The 21,936-nt window shown below is 41.4% G+C and overlaps 1 protein-coding gene across 1 annotated transcript in view; it reads right to left on the reverse strand.

Moving 5' to 3' along the window:
- Positions 1–370: 370 nt before the first annotated feature.
- The window catches only part of NCF1 (neutrophil cytosolic factor 1), a 36,557-nt gene continuing 14,991 nt past the window's right edge, over positions 371–21,936 (reverse strand). The window contains exons 4-11 of the mRNA XM_077296456.1: positions 15,403–15,568; positions 14,780–14,838; positions 13,046–13,168; positions 12,466–12,573; positions 9,521–9,638; positions 2,324–2,425; positions 1,411–1,547; positions 371–1,085 (exon numbers count right to left, since the gene is read on the reverse strand). Coding sequence (XP_077152571.1) covers positions 967–1,085; positions 1,411–1,547; positions 2,324–2,425; positions 9,521–9,638; positions 12,466–12,573; positions 13,046–13,168; positions 14,780–14,838; positions 15,403–15,568 — 932 coding nt within the window. The 3' untranslated portion in view covers positions 371–966. The remainder of the gene's footprint in view (positions 1,086–1,410; positions 1,548–2,323; positions 2,426–9,520; positions 9,639–12,465; positions 12,574–13,045; positions 13,169–14,779; positions 14,839–15,402; positions 15,569–21,936) is intronic.

Genomic DNA, 21,936 nt, shown 5'->3' on the forward strand with positions numbered 1-21,936 from the left:
CGCTGCCATTTTTCCTGTAGGCAGCAGAGATGCAGGATCGCTCCCTGCCCGGCACTCTGCAGATTGCCCTCATTATTACTGCCCTGCGAGAGCCACCTCCAGCTCTGGGCCCCGATGCAGCTGCATTGGCTATATGTCCGCCCTTGTGTGCTCCACACATTATTATGTATATTCCCTGTGTGGGAACAGAACATACCCTTAAAGTAACAGTGTTACATACCATTTGATGAATGTAATTTTTTTTATATATGGATTCAGTTAGATGCAACACATTTTTATAAATCTGCTTTCTTTTTAAAGACTGTTTTTTTTCATGCATGAGTTAAGTTCATTTTTTTTCTTTTGATAGTAAAACGAAGACTGACATTGATTTCTGTAAAATAAAAATGTTTATTGGACCGTGACGTACAGACAGTTAATTACCATATACTCAATAGCTATATTTATAATACACAGATTTATTTCATTCTAAGCTCCATTGGTGGAGTTATACTGCCGTAACCTTTATTCCAGGGTTACCATTAACTCTTTACTCTGAAGTAGTGTTATTTTTCAGAGAAAACAGTTTTAAAAGTTCATAAGTGTCTGAGTTGAATAGATGTGTCACGGAGATATGAGGCTATATGGGAATGTTTTTCCAAACCCGAATACTTTTTAAAACCATAACCCCAATTCATCAAAACATATTTTATTGGAATCAGGGAGCCTATGTTTATTCTATCATTATTTTATACTTATGGCAGCATGAACCTGCTGACAAATTCCTTTTAAGGTAAATAGAGTTTGGAGCAAGAAGTTCAATATTAAAAATCTTAAATAAGAAAAGATAAAAAGAAAACAAAAGCAGAGTTCACATCAGATTTCCCACCAGCCTCAATTTAAAGGTCGGAAAAATCTACAATCTGTATCTCTTTATGTTCTTCCTTTATTTCTGAGTATCGTCCAATAATTCATCCAACAGTTCTGTTAATTTACTGTTTGGATTTTGCTTTTTGTCTGTTCTGAACATTTGTCGAGAATGAGTTCTTTACTGGGTCTTGGTGGAATTGCCGGTTGGGCTTTATTTTCCACTTCATGTTGTTCGTCTATAAATAAAAGAAGAAAATACATAAAGTTATTGGCAACATTAAAAATGCAGAAAAACACTTTTATGGGGTGAGGCTTAAATTAAGATAATTTAATTTGGTTTCACCTATGGTATCTGTTGGTTCTCCAGCCATGTATGGTAATAGGCTCACCGCTATTTTGTTCTTTGCTTGTACATTCCCCCGTTTCACTCTGCTGAAATTAGCTAACCAGACTGCCTAATCTACAGCTTGTATTGTGTTAGGCTGTGGTTAGATTTTTTCTTAATATTAAATAATATGTTTAATGCAAGACTTCAGCAGTCATAATTCTACATGTGCTTACCAATCATCATAGATTTAAAAGCATCAGTAGATGGTTTGCGTTGTTTTAAATATTTCTTGCTATTCCTTCTGTAAGTATCTTGGCTGATTTCTTTACGCTTTTGTGCATGGATACTATTAGCATTTGAAATTGTTCTCCTGCAAGAGAAATGAAACTTTTTCAATATATTTTTTTAAATTATAAAATAGGCATACATCTATAGAAAAAACACACACATTATCATTGTCCTCTGGACATTGAACACAGAAGTTATTAGATACCCTGCAGGAGCAGTTCTACAGATGAGGTCAGATGAGGGGGTAAATGGGAAGGAGAGATAAATATTTGTTTGGAGAGGGTTGGCGATTGGGGATAGCGAAAAAGAGTAAGGGTAAGCATACTAAAAGAGTGTTATTTAGGAATATTAATAAAAGGGAAGGTGCAATTTAATCTAAGTTCTTACCTTTTATTCACTGCTGGTACATTTCTAATATGCACTTAACAAGCTGAACTTAAAGGAGCTGCACACATATACCACCATAGCATTTACAAAACAAAGGGTGATTTTGTTATGTGCAGTGATATATGATGATGGAGAAAATATTATTACCTGTGATAAAACTGAATTACAACAAATTATTTATGCTTTTGACATAGATCTTAAAATAGACTAAAAAAGGACGTTTTTAAACTTCACAATTTTTCTGGGAATCCTATCATAGTAAACAGTAATAGCCAGACTCATAGAGGGGAGATGAGGCTCATAAGACCAGCACATGATGTTTGAAAGAAAGGGCTAGAATTTATATATATATTACTATTGCCTCATTTGACTTTTCATAGGAGATGATGTGGGCCAAAAATGGTAAGACTGGCCAATTTTTGAAAAAATATATTTTTACTGCCATTTCAATTTTATCTATTTAGTTTTTACCTCCGAGGTGGCAAGCTCTTGGTCTGTTTTCCATTTGCAGCAGGAGCATCTCCAGACTTTTGAAGGTACATTGCAGGAAAGTAGCCAGTTATGCTGCCTCTCCTGGAAAGAAAAAGAATATTTACTGAACTAAGAGGAAATTTAAATTATATGAGTCGTACAGTAGGTACTGATAAATGGGTTTTATGGGTATACAGATTGTTAAAACATTGTAAAGTCTGTGAGAAATTAAGAAACTTCAGAATTTTCTTGCTTTTAAAATTTTGTCCTGTCCCTGAGCTCTCCCGTGTAGTCATGTGGCTTCCTGCTCTTGACTTCTTGCTACTGTCCATTCAAAGCACAGATTACAGAGATTTCCAGTCTGTGCTTTAAAAGTAACATTGCTTGCCAGCCATGCACAGATCTGCATGCAATTTCTGATTAGTAATGTCCTGGGTGATGTGATCCTCACAAGTTGTGAGTTACTGGGTAAGTATCCAAAAGAAGAAACTGTCCAGCTTCACCGAATCGAATTGGTGAAAAAAAAGTTTTCTTTATTCACAAACTTAAATATGGAGGATACAATCTTCAGCACAAACCTTTTGGGTATGAATCTCAACGTGTTTCTGGAGACTAAGCTCCCTTAATCATGACGATTAAGGTCATGACGATTATGACGTGAGAAAATATTCCAAAAAATTCCCACACTAGAGTTCATATGAGTTTATGCCACCAGGGGGCGTAGCACCGCAAGTCAACGAAGCTGCATTCCATTCATTCCCCAGTTTTTACAGCCAGGGGCAGCTACATTACCAGGCTCCTGGTTGTAAATTTATTTAACCCCTTCGGATGGATTTATGTCGTGGGACATGACTGTACGGCGGACAGGGATGAGATATTGTTGCTTTTTTATTTTCCTTTTTTTTAGAAGACAAGGGTTGTCAGTTGGATTGAGCATAAAATAAAGATATTAAAACCCCATGTGTATTTATTTCATTATAATACTTTATTCATAATCTGTGTGTGTTTTTTTAACCCTTTATTACTATTGGATTAATAATGGATAGGTGTCTTATTGACATCTCTCCATTATTAACCTGGCTTAATGTCACCTTACATTAGCAAGGTGACATTAACCCCTTATTACCCCATATCCCACCGCTACTCGGGAGTGGGAAGAGAGAGGCTAAGTGCCAGAATAGGCGCATCTTACAGATGCGCCTTTTCTGTGGTGGCGGGGGGCAGATGTTTTTAGCCGGGGGGGGGGGGCAATAACCATGGTCCCTCTCTAGGCTATTAATATCTGCCCTCATTCACTGGCTTTCCCACTCTGGTGGAGAAAATTGCGCAGGAGCCCACGCCAGTTTTTTCTGTGATTTAACCCTTTATTTCAACACCTAGAGCTCCCAAATTTTGCACACACACACTACTAACATTATTAGTGAGGAATATGTAAAAATATAATGGATATGAAATGGTTTACTGTACTGTGTGTAAACCATGTCTCATATCCTGTCGGGTTTGATAAGGAGATAGCAAAAGCTGGTATTTGAATTACCGGCTTTTAAGCTATCTAGCTCTGTATTAAATATAAATATATATATGTTTGTGTCAATGACATACATATATACAGTGCCTACAAGTAGTATTCAACCCCCTGCAGATTTAGCAGGTTTACACATTTGGAATTCACTTGGCATTGTGACATTTGGACTGTAGATCAGCCTGGAAGTGTGAAATGCACTGCAGCAAAAAAGAATGTTATTTCTTTGTTTGTTTGTTTTTTTAAATTGTGAAAAGTTTTATCAGAGGGTCATTTATTATTCAAACCCTCAACCCCCCAGAATACTGTTTGGTTCCCCTAAAGTATTAAGAAGTAGTTCAGGCACAAAGAACAATGAGCTTCACATGTTTGGATTAATTATCTCTTTTTCCAGCCTTTTCTGACTATTTAAGACCCTCCCCAAACTTGTGAACAGCACTCAAACATGGTCAACATGGGAAAGACAAAGGAGCATTCCAAGGCCATCAGAGACAAGATCGTGGAGGGTCACAAGGCTGGCAAGCGGTACAAAACCCTTTCCAAGGAGTTGGGCCTACCTGTCTCCACTGTTGGGAGCATCATCCGGAAGTGGAAGGCTTATGGAACTACTGTTAGCCTTCCACGGCCTGGACAGCCTTTGAAAGTTTCCTCCCGTGCCGAGGTCAGGCTTGTCCGAAGAGTCAAGGCTAACCGAAGGACAACAAGGAAGGAGCTCCGGGAAGATCTCATGGCAGTGGGGACATTGGTTTCAGTCAATACCATAAGTAACGTACTCCACCGCAATGGTCTCCGTTCCAGACGAGCCCGTAAGGTACCTTTACTTTCAAAGCGTCATGTCAAGGCTCGTCTACAGTTTGCTCATGATCACTTGGAGGACTCTGAGACTGACTGGTTCAAGGTTCTCTGGTCTGATGAGACCAAGATCGAGATCTTTGGTGCCAACCACACACGTGACGTTTGGAGACTGGATGGCACTGCATACGACCCCAAGAATACCATCCCTACAGTCAAGCATGGTGGTGGCAGCATCATGCTGTGGGGCTGTTTCTCAGCCAAGGGGCCTGGCCATCTGGTCCACATCCATGGGAAGATGGATAGCACGGCCTACCTGGAGATTTTGGCCAAGAACCTCCGCTCCTCCATCAAAGATCTTAAGATGGGTCATCATTTCATCTTCCAACAAGACAACGACCCAAAGCACACAGCCAAGAAAACCAAGGCCTGGTTCAAGAGGCAAAAAATCAAGGTGTTGCAGTGGCCTAGTCAGTCTCCTTACCTTAACCCAATTGAAAACTTGTGGAAGGAGCTCAAGATTAAAGTCCACATGAGACACCCAAAGAACCTAGATAACTTGGAGAAGATCTGCATGGAGGAGTTGGCCAAGATAACTCCAGAGACCTGTGCCAGCCTGATCAGGTCTTATAAAAGACGATTATTAGCTGTAATTGCAAACAAAGGTTATTCCACAAAATATTAAACCTAGGGGTTGAATAATAATTGACCCACACTTTTATGTTTAAAATTTATAAAAATTTAACTGAGCAACAAAACTTTTTGGTTTGTAAGATTTATGCATCTGTTAATAAATCCTGCTCTTGTTTGAAGTTTGAAGGCTCTAACTTATTTGCATCTTATTAAACCTGCTAAATCTGCAGGGGGTTGAATACTACTTGTAGGCACTGTATATATATATATATATATATATATATATATATATATATATATATATATATATATATATATACCTATTCTATGTGTAGACATTTATTCTATCTATTCTATTCTAACCTGTCAGTGTGATTTTACTATACACCACACTGAATTACCGGCTTTTCTATAGAACACCGGTGCGTATTTCTCGCAAGTCACTCGCATGGTCCGTGTGTAATCCGTATTTTTCTCTCCCCCTTAGACTTTCATTGGTGGATTTTTTGCGCAATACGCTGACAAATGCAGCATGCTGCGATTTTCTCAGCCCGTAAAATACGGCCGAGAAGTATACGGCTGATGGAAGCTGCCCCATAGAGAAACATTGGGCCTTGTGCAATGCGTTATTTTTGCGCCTCTCCCTCGTCTGTATTTCTCTCTAGTGTGACACCGGCCTCATTCCTAATTTAAGAAGGTTTTCTTTTAGAAAGCGATGAAATATTTTCAGAGCATGCCATTAGTTCATGATATGTGTTGCTCAAACCTCTAGGACTCACACTAATTTTGCGAATAAAGTTGGACATAGTGCTAGACTGGAGCTGCATCACCTTCTATGATTTTCCTGTAAAGCATCCCTCCAGTTCTCCCTAAATGAGGCATGTTGTGCATGTGCACACTATGACACTAAACAAGCATCAAATTCACTTAATTCTTAAAAGGGTTGTTCACTACCAGGACAACCCTTTGTTGATATGAATGTTTGGCGCTGATAAAATAAAAACACTTATAATCACTTCCCATGCCATTCCTATGGTGTCAGCACTTGCATTGCCGGAGCTCTAGTGCGTCACTGTCCACGCTTTTGGACAAATCGAACATCAAGCGGAAGTCATAGAGCTTGTAGAGGTGACAGAGATCAGTCCAATCATATTCATATGTCATATTCAAGGAATATGATATTGCTGTGCAAGAAATGAAGGAATAAACCCTTTATTTGAGGTTGGAATTATAAATTAGGTATATGATGCTTTTTTGCTGTTTAATAGTTAAAGGGATTGTCCCTTTTCATATTTTTATCTGCAAATATGTTCAAAGTGGCTGTCAAGATGAACGTATTCTTTGGTAGCCTAGTGGCCCCGATTCCTTCCTATACCCAGTGTTCCTGAAGGGGATGCCCACACGTCAAAATATGGCCATCCCTGACCATCAAACAGTATAATCATAAACGCACATAAAACACTGCACACGAAACAGTCCAAACCCCATTTTCTTCTCTCATGCACAATGTCCTCTTCTGTTAGGAACTGTTGGTCACGTATACTGTGTGACCCGAACAGAGTGGCCATGTCTCTTGTAGGTGAGCTAACAGGCCCCCATATAGCAATCGACTACCGAAAAATCTGGAACACTTGCTGAGTACGGATAACACTGACTCAGGGAATGGCATCTGTAACACAGCTATACAGGAAAAAAACAGGAGAAGAAGAGAAATACCTGGGAACACCTGGAAGTGTCCGCTATTTCAACTTCTTCTTCCAGGCTTCCCAGGTGTTAAGGGATGGAGGTCGGTCCCACCTCCATGGTTGGTCTGAATGTCTCTGTCTTCCTTGGTCATTCTCCAATAGACCAGTCCCGGAGATAAAAATTTGAGCAGAAGCATTGCCAGTCAGGCAGATGTTGGTACAGGTACTGGCCACGGGGGACACTTCGGTGCCAAGAAGGCATTGGTTACCTATGGCCCAAACAGGGGTTTGGGTAGCAGCACTCTCCCTCTTTTGGTGCCCTGGGTGGTTTTGGTCCTCTGTACATGGGCTGAGACTGTGTACCTAGGGAAAGTCGGCCTCTCAGGAATTGAGGGTTCCCACTGCCCTCTATCCCAATAAAAGTGTTCGGATTTAGCCCATCTCAGGGGGCAGGGCTTACTCCTCCTCTTCTCCCTCGACCTCTAGGAAAAGGTCAGGTGTCCCAGCAGGAGAACACTGACTTGGAAATGATGCATCTTCCAAGGCCAGCATTCAGTCCTCCTCCGGCATCAACCTCCAGTAAACTAACCGGACCTCGTGCTGGATCAGGTCTACCACAGCTGCAGCATTGATTTCCACTGAATCACCTCAAATAATGGCAACTCTATTTCCTCGGTCTTGCTAGGGATCTTTACGGCTGTGGCTCCTGGGGTAGTAAGAAAGATGGTCTCTTCATCAGAAAATGTATCTATCTTTTCTGCGGTATTGAAATTACTGATGTTCAGTTCATTACAGGAGAGTCCAGACTTGTGTCTTCACTGCGCTAATGCTGTAAGCAAAATGGCGGCAGTGAGTCAGTTTTGGTACACTTCCGGCCCCATAGGCTCCGCCCTTCCAGTAATTGCACCAATAACGCGGCCGACACCTCTGCTGTTACTCCCTAGAACTTTAGATACACCACCTTCTCTCGTCTTCTCTCCTGCTGAACCATGCCTCCTTCTGCTCCACTCCACCTTTTCTGGGTTGGATCTTAGATCTGGATCACCTCTTGGAGTTCATCTCTTTGGTGGGTCGGGCACACTGTTTTCACACCATCAGACGTTGACCACTCCCACAAAGGGCAGATCTTCCCTCCTTGGGCCATCAGTAGTTATCATCTTGGAACTCATGTTGCTGTCCTCCATCTCGGGAATCGTGCTGCTATCCACCATTTTGGAGCTCAAGTCACTGTCTCAAATTTTGTTCGCCTTTAAAGCACTCATTTTTCTGTTTTCTTATTTCTTCCTTTTTCTTCATTTTCTAGGACTTGACACTGCACACAGCGCCACTTGAAGGGGGACACAGGGTCGGTTGCTGTGGGCCGGAACTGAGTTCTCTTTGCCTGAAACTGCTCTTCCAAACAGGAGTCAGAGTCTAGTATGATGTGCTGTGGGGTGCTTTCTTTGCTCACTTGTTGCTCAGGAGCCCTTGTACCTCCCTGTCCATGTGACCAGTTACAGCTACAGATATGACAGGAAACCTTAGGTCCAGCTCAACATATTCAGCTTTACTGTACAATTCGGATATATGTGGTTGCGGCACACAGAGTGAGACAGAATCTCCTCACGATGATATTCCCTTTGTTCCCTTTGTCCAGTGTACTATCAGTCCTTGACTCTGTTCTGCCCTACCTTCCCCTCCTCAATAGCTCCTGTTGGTACTAGTGACCTTCTATTTGACCTAACAGCTTCGCTGAGGCCCACCATCCTTCCCTCTCACTAAGACCCAGTCGACATGTTTCTCATAGGGGAGACAGAGATTTGGCACTCAATACCTCTTCTGGGCCCTAGGGCAAGACTGGCCCGGTGTCCTCACGAAGCTTAAGATGTGTCCTCATATTGTTTGGAGACTTGCACTGTCAAGATCTGCTGCATCTGCTTTCTTGGAACCTATAGAATGCTGTCACTAGCACTTCTTTTGCACCCCACTCACACAATTGACTCTGACACTCACTGAAGCAGGAAGGGCTACCCTTGGGCTAAACCCAAGCTGTTAACTGTATAATACTGTGATGCAAACTATATCCCTATCCTTTGTAATGGTTCCCCTAGTGGACAGACCTCCCCAATCCTCGGGAACGGCCTAGAGCGGAACCTCCAGGAGAACCAAGACACAAACTGTCCATAAGGATAAAATCCAAAACTCTTTATCAAACATATAACATAACACATTATCATATAACACTATTCACATTAACTCCTTCCTGCCACGACGTCTTCATCTACTAACCTACATTCCCATGAAACCTACAACTTATGTATGTCCAATCTAAAGTCAAGTGACCACTGAGCATGGAGTGGGATAGGGAAGATGCAGCTAGTGAAAAGAAATTATAAACCTTATTGCCCTGCTGCTGTTGGGACGATGCAATGTAAAACCCTTTAAAAAATAATTTGCAAGAAAAATGTAAACAAATAAAATGCATGGTACAACTCTTTAAAAAAGTAAAATGATTTAGAGTTACTAATTTCTAGATCATTGCTACTAACTTAACAATATTAATTTTTACCAGAGATTTATACATACCTTACAACCCACCAGCCATCAAGAAGCTTGTGGATGACTTCAACAGTTTCTCCTTCTTGCATGGATAATTCATCTTCTAAATCTCCTGAATAATCTCTTGTCGAGACATGCAGTTCACCTGTATGCACACGTGGTCCAACAAACATGAAAGTTCTGAAAAGTCCTGGTATAGTACATAGATTAGCATCTCCTACAGATGAGAATAACGATGACAAGCAACCACTAGCATTATTGCCTGTTAGTGTTACAGTTCATGTGTTTAGTGATGAGCGAGCCAGCTCGGATAACACCTTATCCAAGCATGCTCGCCCATCACTAGGGATGTGTTGCCTAATAGGCTTATTCCCATCAGTGCACTGCGATCTCATTGCCGAGTGCTAATGGGCTCACAGAGTGAAAGCCCTACCTCTGACAAGCTCCTCACTGGAATCATGTCAAGATCCAGATGAAAGAGCAAAATTTTGATTGTATACAGCCAAGTAATAGTGTCTGAAGGGAGTGATCCCATGCCATCATAGAGTTATACTATCTTGTCTCACAGGAATGACCCATGAACTATGACATCCTAATAGGCTACATTTTCAGATTTACACAAAAACAAGTTTAGAATTATTTTTTAAAGCTAGAGCACCTAAATGCTTAAACTTATAGAATGAGTCCCATTTTTGTTATATAGTGCAGCATATGCGATTATTAGTGAATATTGTATTTGTTTTGTGTATGTCTTGTGTATACTTGTTTTAGCTGAATTTTAATTTCTGGGTTGTTTGATATCTTGATTACTTCTTCCCCTATGATATGGTTCTCCTAATGCAGACTACATTTCCCACGCTGCCCCTGCATTTGCAGTGTAGTCTCATCACATTGCTTTTGCTTCTATCTAGTGGCAGCCAGTGATAGATCAGTGACATAGTGATTCTACCCCCTGATATCTAATGCATAGTCTCAGTGTATGCTATGTGATGTATACAGCAGAGTGTCAGCATATATCCTATGTGATGTTTACTGCATAGTCTCAGTGTATTCTATATGATACATTCAGCTGAGTCTCACTGTATCTTATATGAAGTATACATCAGAATTTCAGTGTATCCTATGTGATGTATATAGAAAATCCCAGTGTATCCTATGTGATGTATACAGTAGAGTCTCAGAGTATCATATATGATCTATACAGCAAAGTCTCAAAGTATCCTATGTGGTGTAAACAGTAGAGCCTCACTGTATCTTATGTGATTTATACAGCAGAGTCTCAGCATATATCATATGTGATGTTTACTGCATAGTTTCAGTGTATACTACAGTATGTGATGTGATATATTCAGCCGAGTCTCACCGTATCCTACATGAAATATACATCAGAATTTCAGTGTATTCTATGTGATGTATATAGAAAATCCCAGTGTGTCCTATGCGATGTACACAGTTGAGTCTCAGAGTATCATATATGATGTATACAGCAAAGTCTCAAAGTATCTTATGTGATGTAAACAGTAGAGTATCCTTGTATCCTATATGATGTTTACATTATAATTTCAGTGTTTCTTATGTGATGTATACAGTAAATTCTCAAGTTATTCAATGTGATGTATACAGCATAGACTCAGTGTATCCTATGTGATACAGTCTCATGCTGCAGTCTCAGTGTATCCAATCAGATATATTTTAATCCTACAAAGTCTCCGCGTATCCAGTGTGATGCTACTTCATTCTGAGCCTCAGTGTATCCTATTTCATAGATCTTCATACTGCAGAGAGTCTCAGTGTATCCTATGTGATGCAGCTGTTAAGGAGGGAGGTATGCATCTGGGACAAACATGCTCTTTCTCCTCTCTATAAGGCCAGTCTCACACGTCCAGATAATTCCGGTACCGGAAAAATCGGTACCGGAGTTATCCGTGTCCGTGTGTCCGTGATCTCACGTGGCACATCAGTGTGGCACACGTGCGGCAACCGTGTGCCGCCCGTGTGCCGACTGGGTACCACACGGACCGTGCAGGAGACAGCACTAGAGATAAGCGCTGTCCCCTGCATCTGGTGCTGAAGCCGGAATTCATTCCTTCTTCCCAGCAGCGTTCGCTGGAGAGAAGGAATGAAAAATCATTGTTTTTTTATTTTTTTATGGGAGGTGGAGCCGCATATTCATCACTGTAATAAGCGGCACCACGTGACCGCTCATACAGGGAGAAGCTGCGGCGCTGAGAGGAAGCATCGAGGGAGCCGGGTGAGTATTTTATTTCCAGCGGGCGGGCGCACAGGGGGTGGGAGGGGGGTGGTGACAAGGATCTTTATTTTAAACACAAAAAAAATTAAAAAAACAATGATTTTTCATTCCTTCTCTCCAGCGAATGCTGCTGGAGAGAAGAAATGAATGGCGGCTTCAGCACCACGCTGGGGGGACAGCGCTTACTGTAGCGCTGTCTCCTGCATGGCACACGGACTGCACACGGACAGCATCCGTGTGCGGTACGTGTTTTACACGGACCCATTGACTTTAATGGGTCCATGTGATCCGTGCGCTCCTACTAACACTGACATGTCTCCGTGTTTTGCACACGGACACACGGTCCGCAAAAAATCAATGAAATCTGCAGAGACACATTGATTTTAATGTGTCTACGTGTGTCAGTGTCTCCGGTACGTGAGAAAACTGACACCACATGTACTGGAGCCACTGACGTGTAAAACCGGCCTAAACTGGTGCTCTTTTGTGTATTGCAAATTTCAAGTGCAAGTTCAAGTATACTACATGGTAAAATCAATGGTGTCATTCAAAAGTACAACTCATCCCTCAAAAAACAAGCCCTTATACGGCTATCTTGACGGAAATATAAAAAAGTTGGTTCTTGGAAGAAGGGGAGGAAAAAAGGCCAAAGGGATGAAAGACTTACAATGCACTTAGTTTTTTTCTATTTTATACCATTGTTCATAAAATGCTGTATCACCTTCATAGTTCGGATCTTGTTCTTCAGACTCATCAGGGCTATCGAGTGGTTCAAGATAAGCAGCTGGAACCCATCCTCGCTTGTTATTCATTTGACAGAACCACCAACCTGTTATTGAGGAAATATTAACCAAAAATATTATCAATTTGGTAATATCATGATGGTACATACAGTATTGTATTCTATTCTGCTGGATTTACATAAGCCTATGACACCATTTATAAACTATATTGGTTATATACTGTCCTTTACAACATAAATATCCTTATTCTGTCACAAAATTACTAAACTCTTAATGAGTAATATATACATATACATAATACATTTAGAGAGATATATTGTATTTTGCACAAGGTCAGGAACTCATGTGGATCTGTGTGTTATGGGAACAGAGATCATGTTACTCAATTTCTCCCCAAGCTCATTGGAATTTGGCATTGACATAATCTAATAATATGATTAGGTGTCTTTATTATGCGGGATTTGTCACTTTTTATCTTGTTCTTGTGCAACATTGTATTGGCTATTATAGGGAGAACCATACCTCCCCAATTATTAATATATTCCATTATAAAATTACCATTCTCCTTTTTCTCCACCACATCGACAACATCACCAGCATTCACAGACAGCTCACTCTTGGAATTCTTTTCATAGTCTGCAATGGCTCGATATGTTTGCAAAATAATAGGTCCAGTTATGTCTATGGCAATAATTCAAATTGTTTTATTAATTATAAAAAACAAATATACACTTTTTTAGATTTTCTGTGAAATGTCATATGGAAGGTAATTTTTAAATATCTTTTTATATGCATTTATGTAATTTTTTAAAATAAATATTGTAACTCCTATGTTCAGTGTTGCTGAACTTCTTGTCTTCTGACAAAAGTTAATGTATGAAAGCTGAAAACTCAGACAGGAAATTGGGCGGTACTGTTGACGATGCAACTTCAAAATGTGGAAACCTCGCTTGCAAAGGAGTTCCTATACAGTTATTGCCTGCAAAGCTTTCATCATTGTATGATTCCCTAAGCAAATGTATCATCTGTGTAAGGCTACGTTCCCACAATGAGTTTCTGGTGGGGTTTTTTTATCCTACGAACTTTAAAAAAAATAAATACTCCTTTTAACCCCTTAAAGACCAGGGGTATTTCCATTTTTGCGTTTCCATTTTGTGCTCTTCTTCTTCCCAGAGCCATAACTTTTACATTTTTCTGTCAATATGGCCATGTGAGGGCTTGTTTTTTTGTGGGATGGGTTGTGCTTTTTCACAGCACCATTTTATTGATTTCATTTTGGTTTTGATATGATCTTTTGATCACCTGTTATTCTATTTTATTGCAATGTTGGAGTGAGCAAAAAAACGTAATTCTGGCGTTTTGATTTTTGTTCTCATTATGCCTTTTACCAATCAGATTAATTATTTTTATATATTGATAGATCAAGCGATTCTGAACGCGGTGATAGCAAATATGTGTATTTGGTTTTTTTTTTTAATTGTTTTATTTTAAATAGGACGAATGGGGGGTGATTTGAACTTTTATATTTTTAAAAACATTTTTTTACTTGCTTCAATAGTCTCCATGGGAGATTAGAAGCTGCGACCATTCGATTGCTTGTGCCGTGTGTAGCAGAAATGCTCACTTGCAATGAGCGCTGATCGCTGGGTGGAGCTCATAGCGATCCGGCAATGACAACCATAGGGGTCTCCTGGAGACCCTGGGTTGTCATGCCAACCCATCGACGACCAGCGGTCATGTGACATGGGCGCTGATGGTTGGGATTAATGACGTGCTTCCTGTGCGTATATGTTAAATGCTGCTCTCAGAGATTGACAGCGGCATTAAACATGTTAGCAGCCGCCGGTGGATTCTGGCTGTTAGGAGCACATGACAGCTGATCAGATCAGCTGTCATGTGCCTGAAAAGGTGTGGGCTCATCGCTGAAGCCCGCACCAAACAAGAGGAGGTGTCCAATGTCGATATATCTGGAATTGGACGTTAAGGGGTTAACTTAATAGGTGAGAAATGGTGCAGAAAATCTGCAACATCAAAAACTCACCAAAAGCTCATCATGGGAATGTAGTAACTTTCAAAATGTGTCAGGAGATGAAAAGGCCAGGAACGCTGGAGGTGTACAGTTGTACTGGTAGAGGAAAACACCAACCAAATCTTTAGCACAACCCACAGGATTTATGCAACACCAGACAAAAAAGACAGTTTATGTATAAAATATGGTTTAAAAGCATGCAGTGAAAAAAGATATGTTGTGTGTCTCATTTTATGACGTTTAAGAAATATCTTATTTCCTACCAGACACATTTTTCTTGGTGTCATCTGTCTTCAACAAAAAGGTTTCAGGCTTTCGACCACTGACAATAAAGCAAATATAAACATATACTGAAAATATACATAAAATTGATACATATATGAAATATATAGCTGTCTCTCTTTACACTAAACATTAGGCTATGTTCAAGCCCAGAGTTTTTTTTCTGGTGCGGATTACAAGTGTGATTTGTCTACAGTACATAAGTTAGTTTTAGTCACCAAAAATGCAGCAAAAAACGCTGAAAGATTTGTCATGCTGCAGAATTATAAATGCTGCAGTTCTGAAATTCAGCCAGTAAAATAAAAATGGGCATAAGATTTCTGACATCTCACAGCTATTGCTGGATCTGTAAAATACAGATTTCTTTTAGCAGAAAAAAACGGCAAAAATGTGGTGTGTGAACATTGCTTTATTATGATTTAATTCATATAGTAAATAAAATAACAACTTTTTATAGAAAAGGCAAATTATTGCTGTAAACAGCAAATAAATATTGGTTTTGGAAATTATCAAACAAGAAAGAGACCATTTTTTGGCAAATGCTGTCACAAAACAATGAATAATGTGAATTCTTGTGGTTCTTTAGTATTTAAATGATACTTACTTGGTGCTTGCTGTGGGATTCACATCATCAGGTCTGACCTTGAAAAAGGTGAGAACATGAGGGCAACGAGATATTTTAGGTGGTAGATTGAGTAGAGATGAGCAATAATCAGCCAGCGTAATCTGTCGGTTCTCTGTGGACCTCAGGCCATCAAACCATTTTGGTGCTGACAATAAACATTTAAAAAAAATGTTAGATGTAATGGTCCAGTTTTTACTCCCCAACATGAGTTAGTCACACTAAGAACTAGGCCACGTGCACACCTTGAGCATTTGGTGAGTTTTTTACCTCAGTATTTATAAACCCAAACTAGGAGTTTGCAAAATATGCAGAAGTGGTGATGTGTTTCTATTATACTTTTCCTCTGTCTGTTCCACTTCTGGTTTTGGCGTACAAATACTGAGGTAAAATGCTGACCGTGTGAATGGGGCCTTAGAGATTTACTGGGCACAAGAAAAGCAAGGGTATGTGCCCATGATCCAGAAGTCAAGAGAAATTGACATGCTGCGGTCTGGAAAGACGCGTCGCATGTTCGTCTCTGTTGGTGAGCCACGGGCGTCTGTGCACGCATAGTGGCCATGGGATTCCTTGGAATCCCATCCACTATGCTGTAATGTTTGGTTGGTGCGGGTTGGACGCTGCACAAATAGGCAGGTCAAACCAGCAGTGATTACTGATCATGTGCATATACCCTTACAATTTCTTATATTTTTGTCTGTTACGTGCTTACTTTAACACTCTGGAAACTCCTTTTCATCTGTCAACCAGAGTTATAGAACTAAAAATATGACAGATGGATTAGATAAATGTTTCAGTTCTCGTTTTTGCACTTACTATGTAAATGTGTCTAGAGTTATAATACAGGGTTAAGGTAAATGGAGGAACCAGAATGTGTGAAAGTGTTACACAAATTAATAGCATTTTCCCATCCTAAAAAGTGATGGCATCTCTTTAATGGTTAGTGGGAGCTCTGATATAATACTGCATACCCTTTGAAAGACAATCTGTCATGTTGAAAATGGTATCTAATCTGCAGGGAGGATGTTCTAGAGCAGGAAAAGCTGATCACATTGATATATATATATATATATATACTAGATTGTGGCCCGATTCTAACACATCGGGTATTCTAGAATATGCATGTCCCCGTAGTATACCTTTATGACATCATCGTCGCCTTGGCAACCATTATGACATCTACGTCGATACTGTGCCCGTCGCTGATTGGTCAAGGCCTGGCGGCCTCGACCAATCAGAGACACGGGATTTCCAGGACAGACAGACAGACAGACAGACAGACAGAAAGACAGAAAGAAAAACCCTTAGACAATTATATATATATATATATCAGTGTGTGGGAAAGTTTTCAGTAATACTTGCATTTTATTCATTGACATCCCTGGTGTTTGTATGCATATCAGTCCAGTGGGTGGTCCTAGTCAGTGATTGACAGTCTTCCATGTCTGTTCTGCATGCAAAGATGGTTGTCAGTCACTCCGTAGGACTGTCCTCCACTGGACTCATATGTATAGAAACATCAGGGATTTCAATGAATGCAATATAGGTGATACTGAATCTTTTCCTTCCCCATACTATGCTGTCCACAGATAAGACTGCATGGGTGTAAGGAGGTGGTGGGGACCCTCGGTTGCTCCCTCTCTCCTTCCATGTATGTGGTCACCCATGCGGTACTTTAACAGTGGGTTATACATTCATGTATTACTGTTATTTTTGTGCTTTGTTTGTATTGTCTCAATGTGCTACCATTATGTATTGTAATGTCTGCAGCATAAGGGAAGTAAGAGGTTAATTAAGGGGGTTGGGTCAGCAGAAAGTCCTTGCCTGCAGTTCAGTGCCCGGGCAGGCTTGCCCGTGGCAGGACGTGCTCCCCTGCTGGGAGCATACCGTACCCCCTGGAAGGAACAAAGCTGCCAGAGGGCTGTCGGGCAGGGGACACAAGGACTGTGTGTGTTCCCAACAAGAGACTTTTTAGGCTGCCGTCACACTAGCAGTATTTGGTCAGTATTTTACATCAGTATTTGTAAGCCAAAACCAGGAGTGAAACAAATAGAGGAAACGTATAACAGAAACATATGCACAACTTCTGCATTTATCACCCACTCCTGGTTTTGGCTTACAAATACTGATGTAAAATACTGACCAAATACTGCTAGTGTGACGGCAGCCTTACTCCTGGAAGCCGACTGCGAGCCATTGCCTGCTGCAGCTGTTGCTGTGAATGGGGACAACTCAGGGATTGTTACCTTTGTTCTCTACCTCACCTCTATTAAAGGGACTCTGTCACCTGAATTTGGAGGGAACAATTTTCAGTCATATGGGCGGGGTTTTCGGGTGTTTGATTCACCCTTTCCTTACCTGCTGGCTGCATGCTGGCTGCAATATTGGATTGAAGTTCATTCTCTGTCTTCCATAGTACACGCCTGCGTAAGGCAAGATTGCCTTGTGCAGGCATGTACTACGGAGGACAGAGAATGAACTTCAATCCAATATTGCGGCCAGCATGCAGCCAGCGGGTAAGGAAAGGGTGAATCAAACACCCGAAAACCCCGCCCATATGACTGAAAATTGCTCCCTCCAAATTCAGGTGACAGAGTCCCTTTAAGCAAGTTGCCACTCTTGGGCCCTAAAGAGTGTGCTGTGTGGTGTATCCGTTCCAGCATGGAGAAATGCTGTATATCTGAGGTTACCCATTGTGACTGGGTGCTGGTACTATAACTGTCTATTCATGTGCAAGGGGCCGGGGTGCTCACTGACTTTCACCTAGTGAACTCGCCTATGACTACCACCCCATGCCACCTTGTTACATGTACAACATGAGGTTTCTTTGAGGTGTTCCTGAATGCTTGGCTGTGAAGAGAATATCAGTCAGCCCCATTCACTTGACACAAGATTTAACGTTTAGCACCTGTTTCCGATACTAATGATCAATAACATTTTCAACAATGTATCCCACAGTAAGTATAAATACTAAATCCTCAAAAAACGTGACTAGCCAACAAGGTTTTTGACTATCAAGAAATTCCAGGACAGTACATAAAATATGGCACTTTTTGCACTGTCAGTAAAAGAAATTTAAGGCATCAATTATTTTTTTGAAGCTGAAAAATGTTATGCAGATTATTTTCACTGTATTTATCATCATCATCATTATCATTTTACACTTTACAGTAAATCCCAGCCAATGTCTTCATATCACAATTATAGACTGTAGACTTACATCCCTTATACTCATACTGATTTATTATGATTTTCCAAAGTGCCTTTAAAAAATGTCTGTCCATGATTTTTTGATAAGTGATCCAGGAAAAAATGTCAAGTTTGCCACCTTGCTAGTTAGTTCTGTAATTTTAGTCAAAATATTATAGCAATACTGAAAAATCATATTGTTAAACTTTGTGCTGTTCCATTTCTTTGTTACACCACTTATAATGTATGAATAAATTGACAGACGGGTGTTATCACTTGGGCGTGTTTCCCTACACTCTCCGACATTGTCCATCTAAGTCCACAGTCACATAATCAATATTTTGTCAGTATTTTACCTTAGTATTTGTAAGCCCAAACCAGGAGTGGAATAATCAGAGGAAAAGTATAAGAGAAACACGTCGCCACTTCTTTACTTATCATCCTCTCCTGGTTTTAACTTATAAATACTGAGGTAAAAAACTCACCAAATACTCAAAATATGCACTTGGCCTAATAGTTTCAGACAAGTTAGGGAGGCACCCCTTTTAAAAAGAGGATTGTAACACCCAGTATTCAATTTATTCACAGACTTCTAAGGTCGGGATCACACATGCGAGAAATACGTCCGAGTCTCGCATGGTAATACCCGGCATTGCCGCCGTCACTCAGGAGCGGAGCGTACGGCCGCATGTATTGCTATGCGGCAGCACTCTCCACTCCAGAGTGATGGTGGCAATGCCGGGTGTTATGATCTGGTGGCCTAGGAGCAGCATAAGACGTACTCTGGAGAAGGTGGTACCTGTACTGACCGCAGACCCTGAACTTAACACCGCAACTAGAAGTAGCCGTGGAATGTACCTAACACTCCCTAGACATCTCGACACAGCCGGAGGACTAAATACCCCTAGAGATAGAAAAGGGAAAACTATCTTGCCTCAGAGAAAATTCCCAAAGGATAGACAGCCCCCCACAAATATTGACTATGAGAGGAGAGGGAAATAACATACGCAGACTGAAATCAGGATTTAGCAAAGGAGGCCGCTCTAGCTAAATAGAAAGGACAGGACAGAGTACTATGCGGTCAGTATTTAAAACACTAGAAAATATCCACCACAGAAAATACAAAATCTCCACATCTAACTAAAGATATGGAGGGTATATCTGCATCTCCAGAGATACCAGCTTGGCTGAACAAATCCTTATACAGACCAAGCTGGACAAGGCAAACCTGGAAAAGAACTGAACAATAAGGCCCACAGCATGTGGACTGCAAAAACAAGGCCAGAACTTATCTTTGTTGAAATGAACAGCAAAGCAGGAGAGACCAGGAAGGGATGTGAATCCTCCAGGAACCATGGACAACTGGCACTGACTAAAGGGTCAAGCAAGACTAAATAGCCCAGTCAGGATTGCAATAAGTGCACACACCTGATGACTGCAGCGATCCAAAGACAGCAGCGCTACCACTTATAACCACCGGAGGGAGCCCAAGAGCAGAATTCACAACAGTACCCCCCCTTGAGGAGGGGTCACCAAACCCTCACCAGAGCCCCCAGGCCGATCAGGACGAGCCAAATGAAAGGCACGAACCAAATCGTCAGCATGAACATCGGAGGCAACAACCCAAGAATTATCCTCCTGGCCATAACCCTTCCATTTGACAAGATACTGAAGCTTCCGCCTCGAAAAACGAGAATCCAAAATCTTCTCAACCACATACTCCAACTCCCCATCAATCAACACCGGGGCAGGAGGATCAATGGAGGGAACAACGGGCACCACATATTTCCGCAACAAAGATCTATGAAAAACATTATGGATGGAAAAAGAGGCTGGAAGGGCCAAACGAAAAGACACTGGATTGATAATCTCAGAAATCCTATAAGGACCAATAAACCAAGGCTTGAACTTAGGGGAAGAAACCTTCATAGGAACATGACGGGAAGACAACCAGACCAAATCCCCAACCCGAAGCCGGGAACCAACACACCGACGACGGTTAGCAAAACGCTGAGCCTCCTCCTGAGACAACACCAAATTGTCCACAACATGAGCCCAAATTTGTTGCAACCTGTCAACCACAGAGTCCACCCCAGGACAATCAGAAGGCTCAACCTGCCCTGAAGAAAAATGAGGATGAAAACCAGAATTACAAAAGAAGGGCGAAACCAAAGTAGCAGAACTAGCCCGATTATTAAGGGCAAACTCGGCCATTGGCAAGAAAGCCACCCAATCATCCTGATCAGCAGACACAAAGCATCTCAAATAAGTTTCCAAAGTCTGATTAGTTCGCTCGGTTTGGCCATTTGTCTGAGGATGAAATGCGGAAGAAAAAGACAAATCAATGCCCAGCCTAGCACAAAAGGCCCGCCAAAACCTAGAAACAAACTGGGAACCTCTATCGAACACAATATTTTCCGGAATGCCATGCAAATGAACCACATGTTGAAAAAACAATGGAACCAAATCAGAAGAGGAAGGCAATTTAGGCAAAGGTACCAAATGAACCATCTTAGAAAACCGGTCACAAACCACCCAGATAACCGACATCCTCTGGGAAACCGGAAGATCTGAAATAAAATCCATAGAAATATGCGTCCAAGGCCTCTCAGGGACCGGCAAAGGCAAAAGCAACCCACTAGCGCGGGAACAGCAAGGCTTGGCCCGTGCACAAGTCCCACAGGACTGCACAAAAGAACGCACATCCCGTGACAAAGAAGGCCACCAAAAGGACCTACCAACCAAATCTCTGGTACCAAAAATCCCAGGATGGCCAGCCAACACAGAACAATGAACCTCAGAAATCACTTTACTAGTCCATCTGTCAGGAACAAACAGTTTCCCCACTGGACAGCGGTCAGGTTTATCAGCCTGAAATTCCTGAAGAACCCGTCGTAAATCAGGGGAGATGGCAGAAAGAATCACCCCTTCCTTAAAAATGCCGACCGGCTCAAGGACCCCAGGAGAATCAGGCAAAAAGCTCCTAGAGAGGGCATCAGCCTTAACATTCTTAGAACCTGGAAGATACGAGACCACAAAATCAAAACGGGAGAAAAACAGGGACCATCGGGCCTGTCTAGGATTCAGCCGCTTGGCAGACTCGAGGTAAATCAGATTCTTATGATCGGTCAAGACCACAATACGGTGCTTGGCCCCCTCAAGCCAATGTCGCCACTCCTCAAATGCCCACTTCATAGCCGACAACTCATGATTGCCGACATCATCATTGCGTTCCGCAGGCGAAAACTTTCGAGAAAAGAAGGCACACGGTTTCATCAAGGAACCATCAGAATTCCTCTGAGACAAAACGGCCCCTGCCCCAATCTC

This window comes from Ranitomeya variabilis, chromosome 3 (assembly GCF_051348905.1).
Source record: "Ranitomeya variabilis isolate aRanVar5 chromosome 3, aRanVar5.hap1, whole genome shotgun sequence".
NCBI lineage: Eukaryota > Metazoa > Chordata > Amphibia > Anura > Dendrobatidae > Ranitomeya > Ranitomeya variabilis.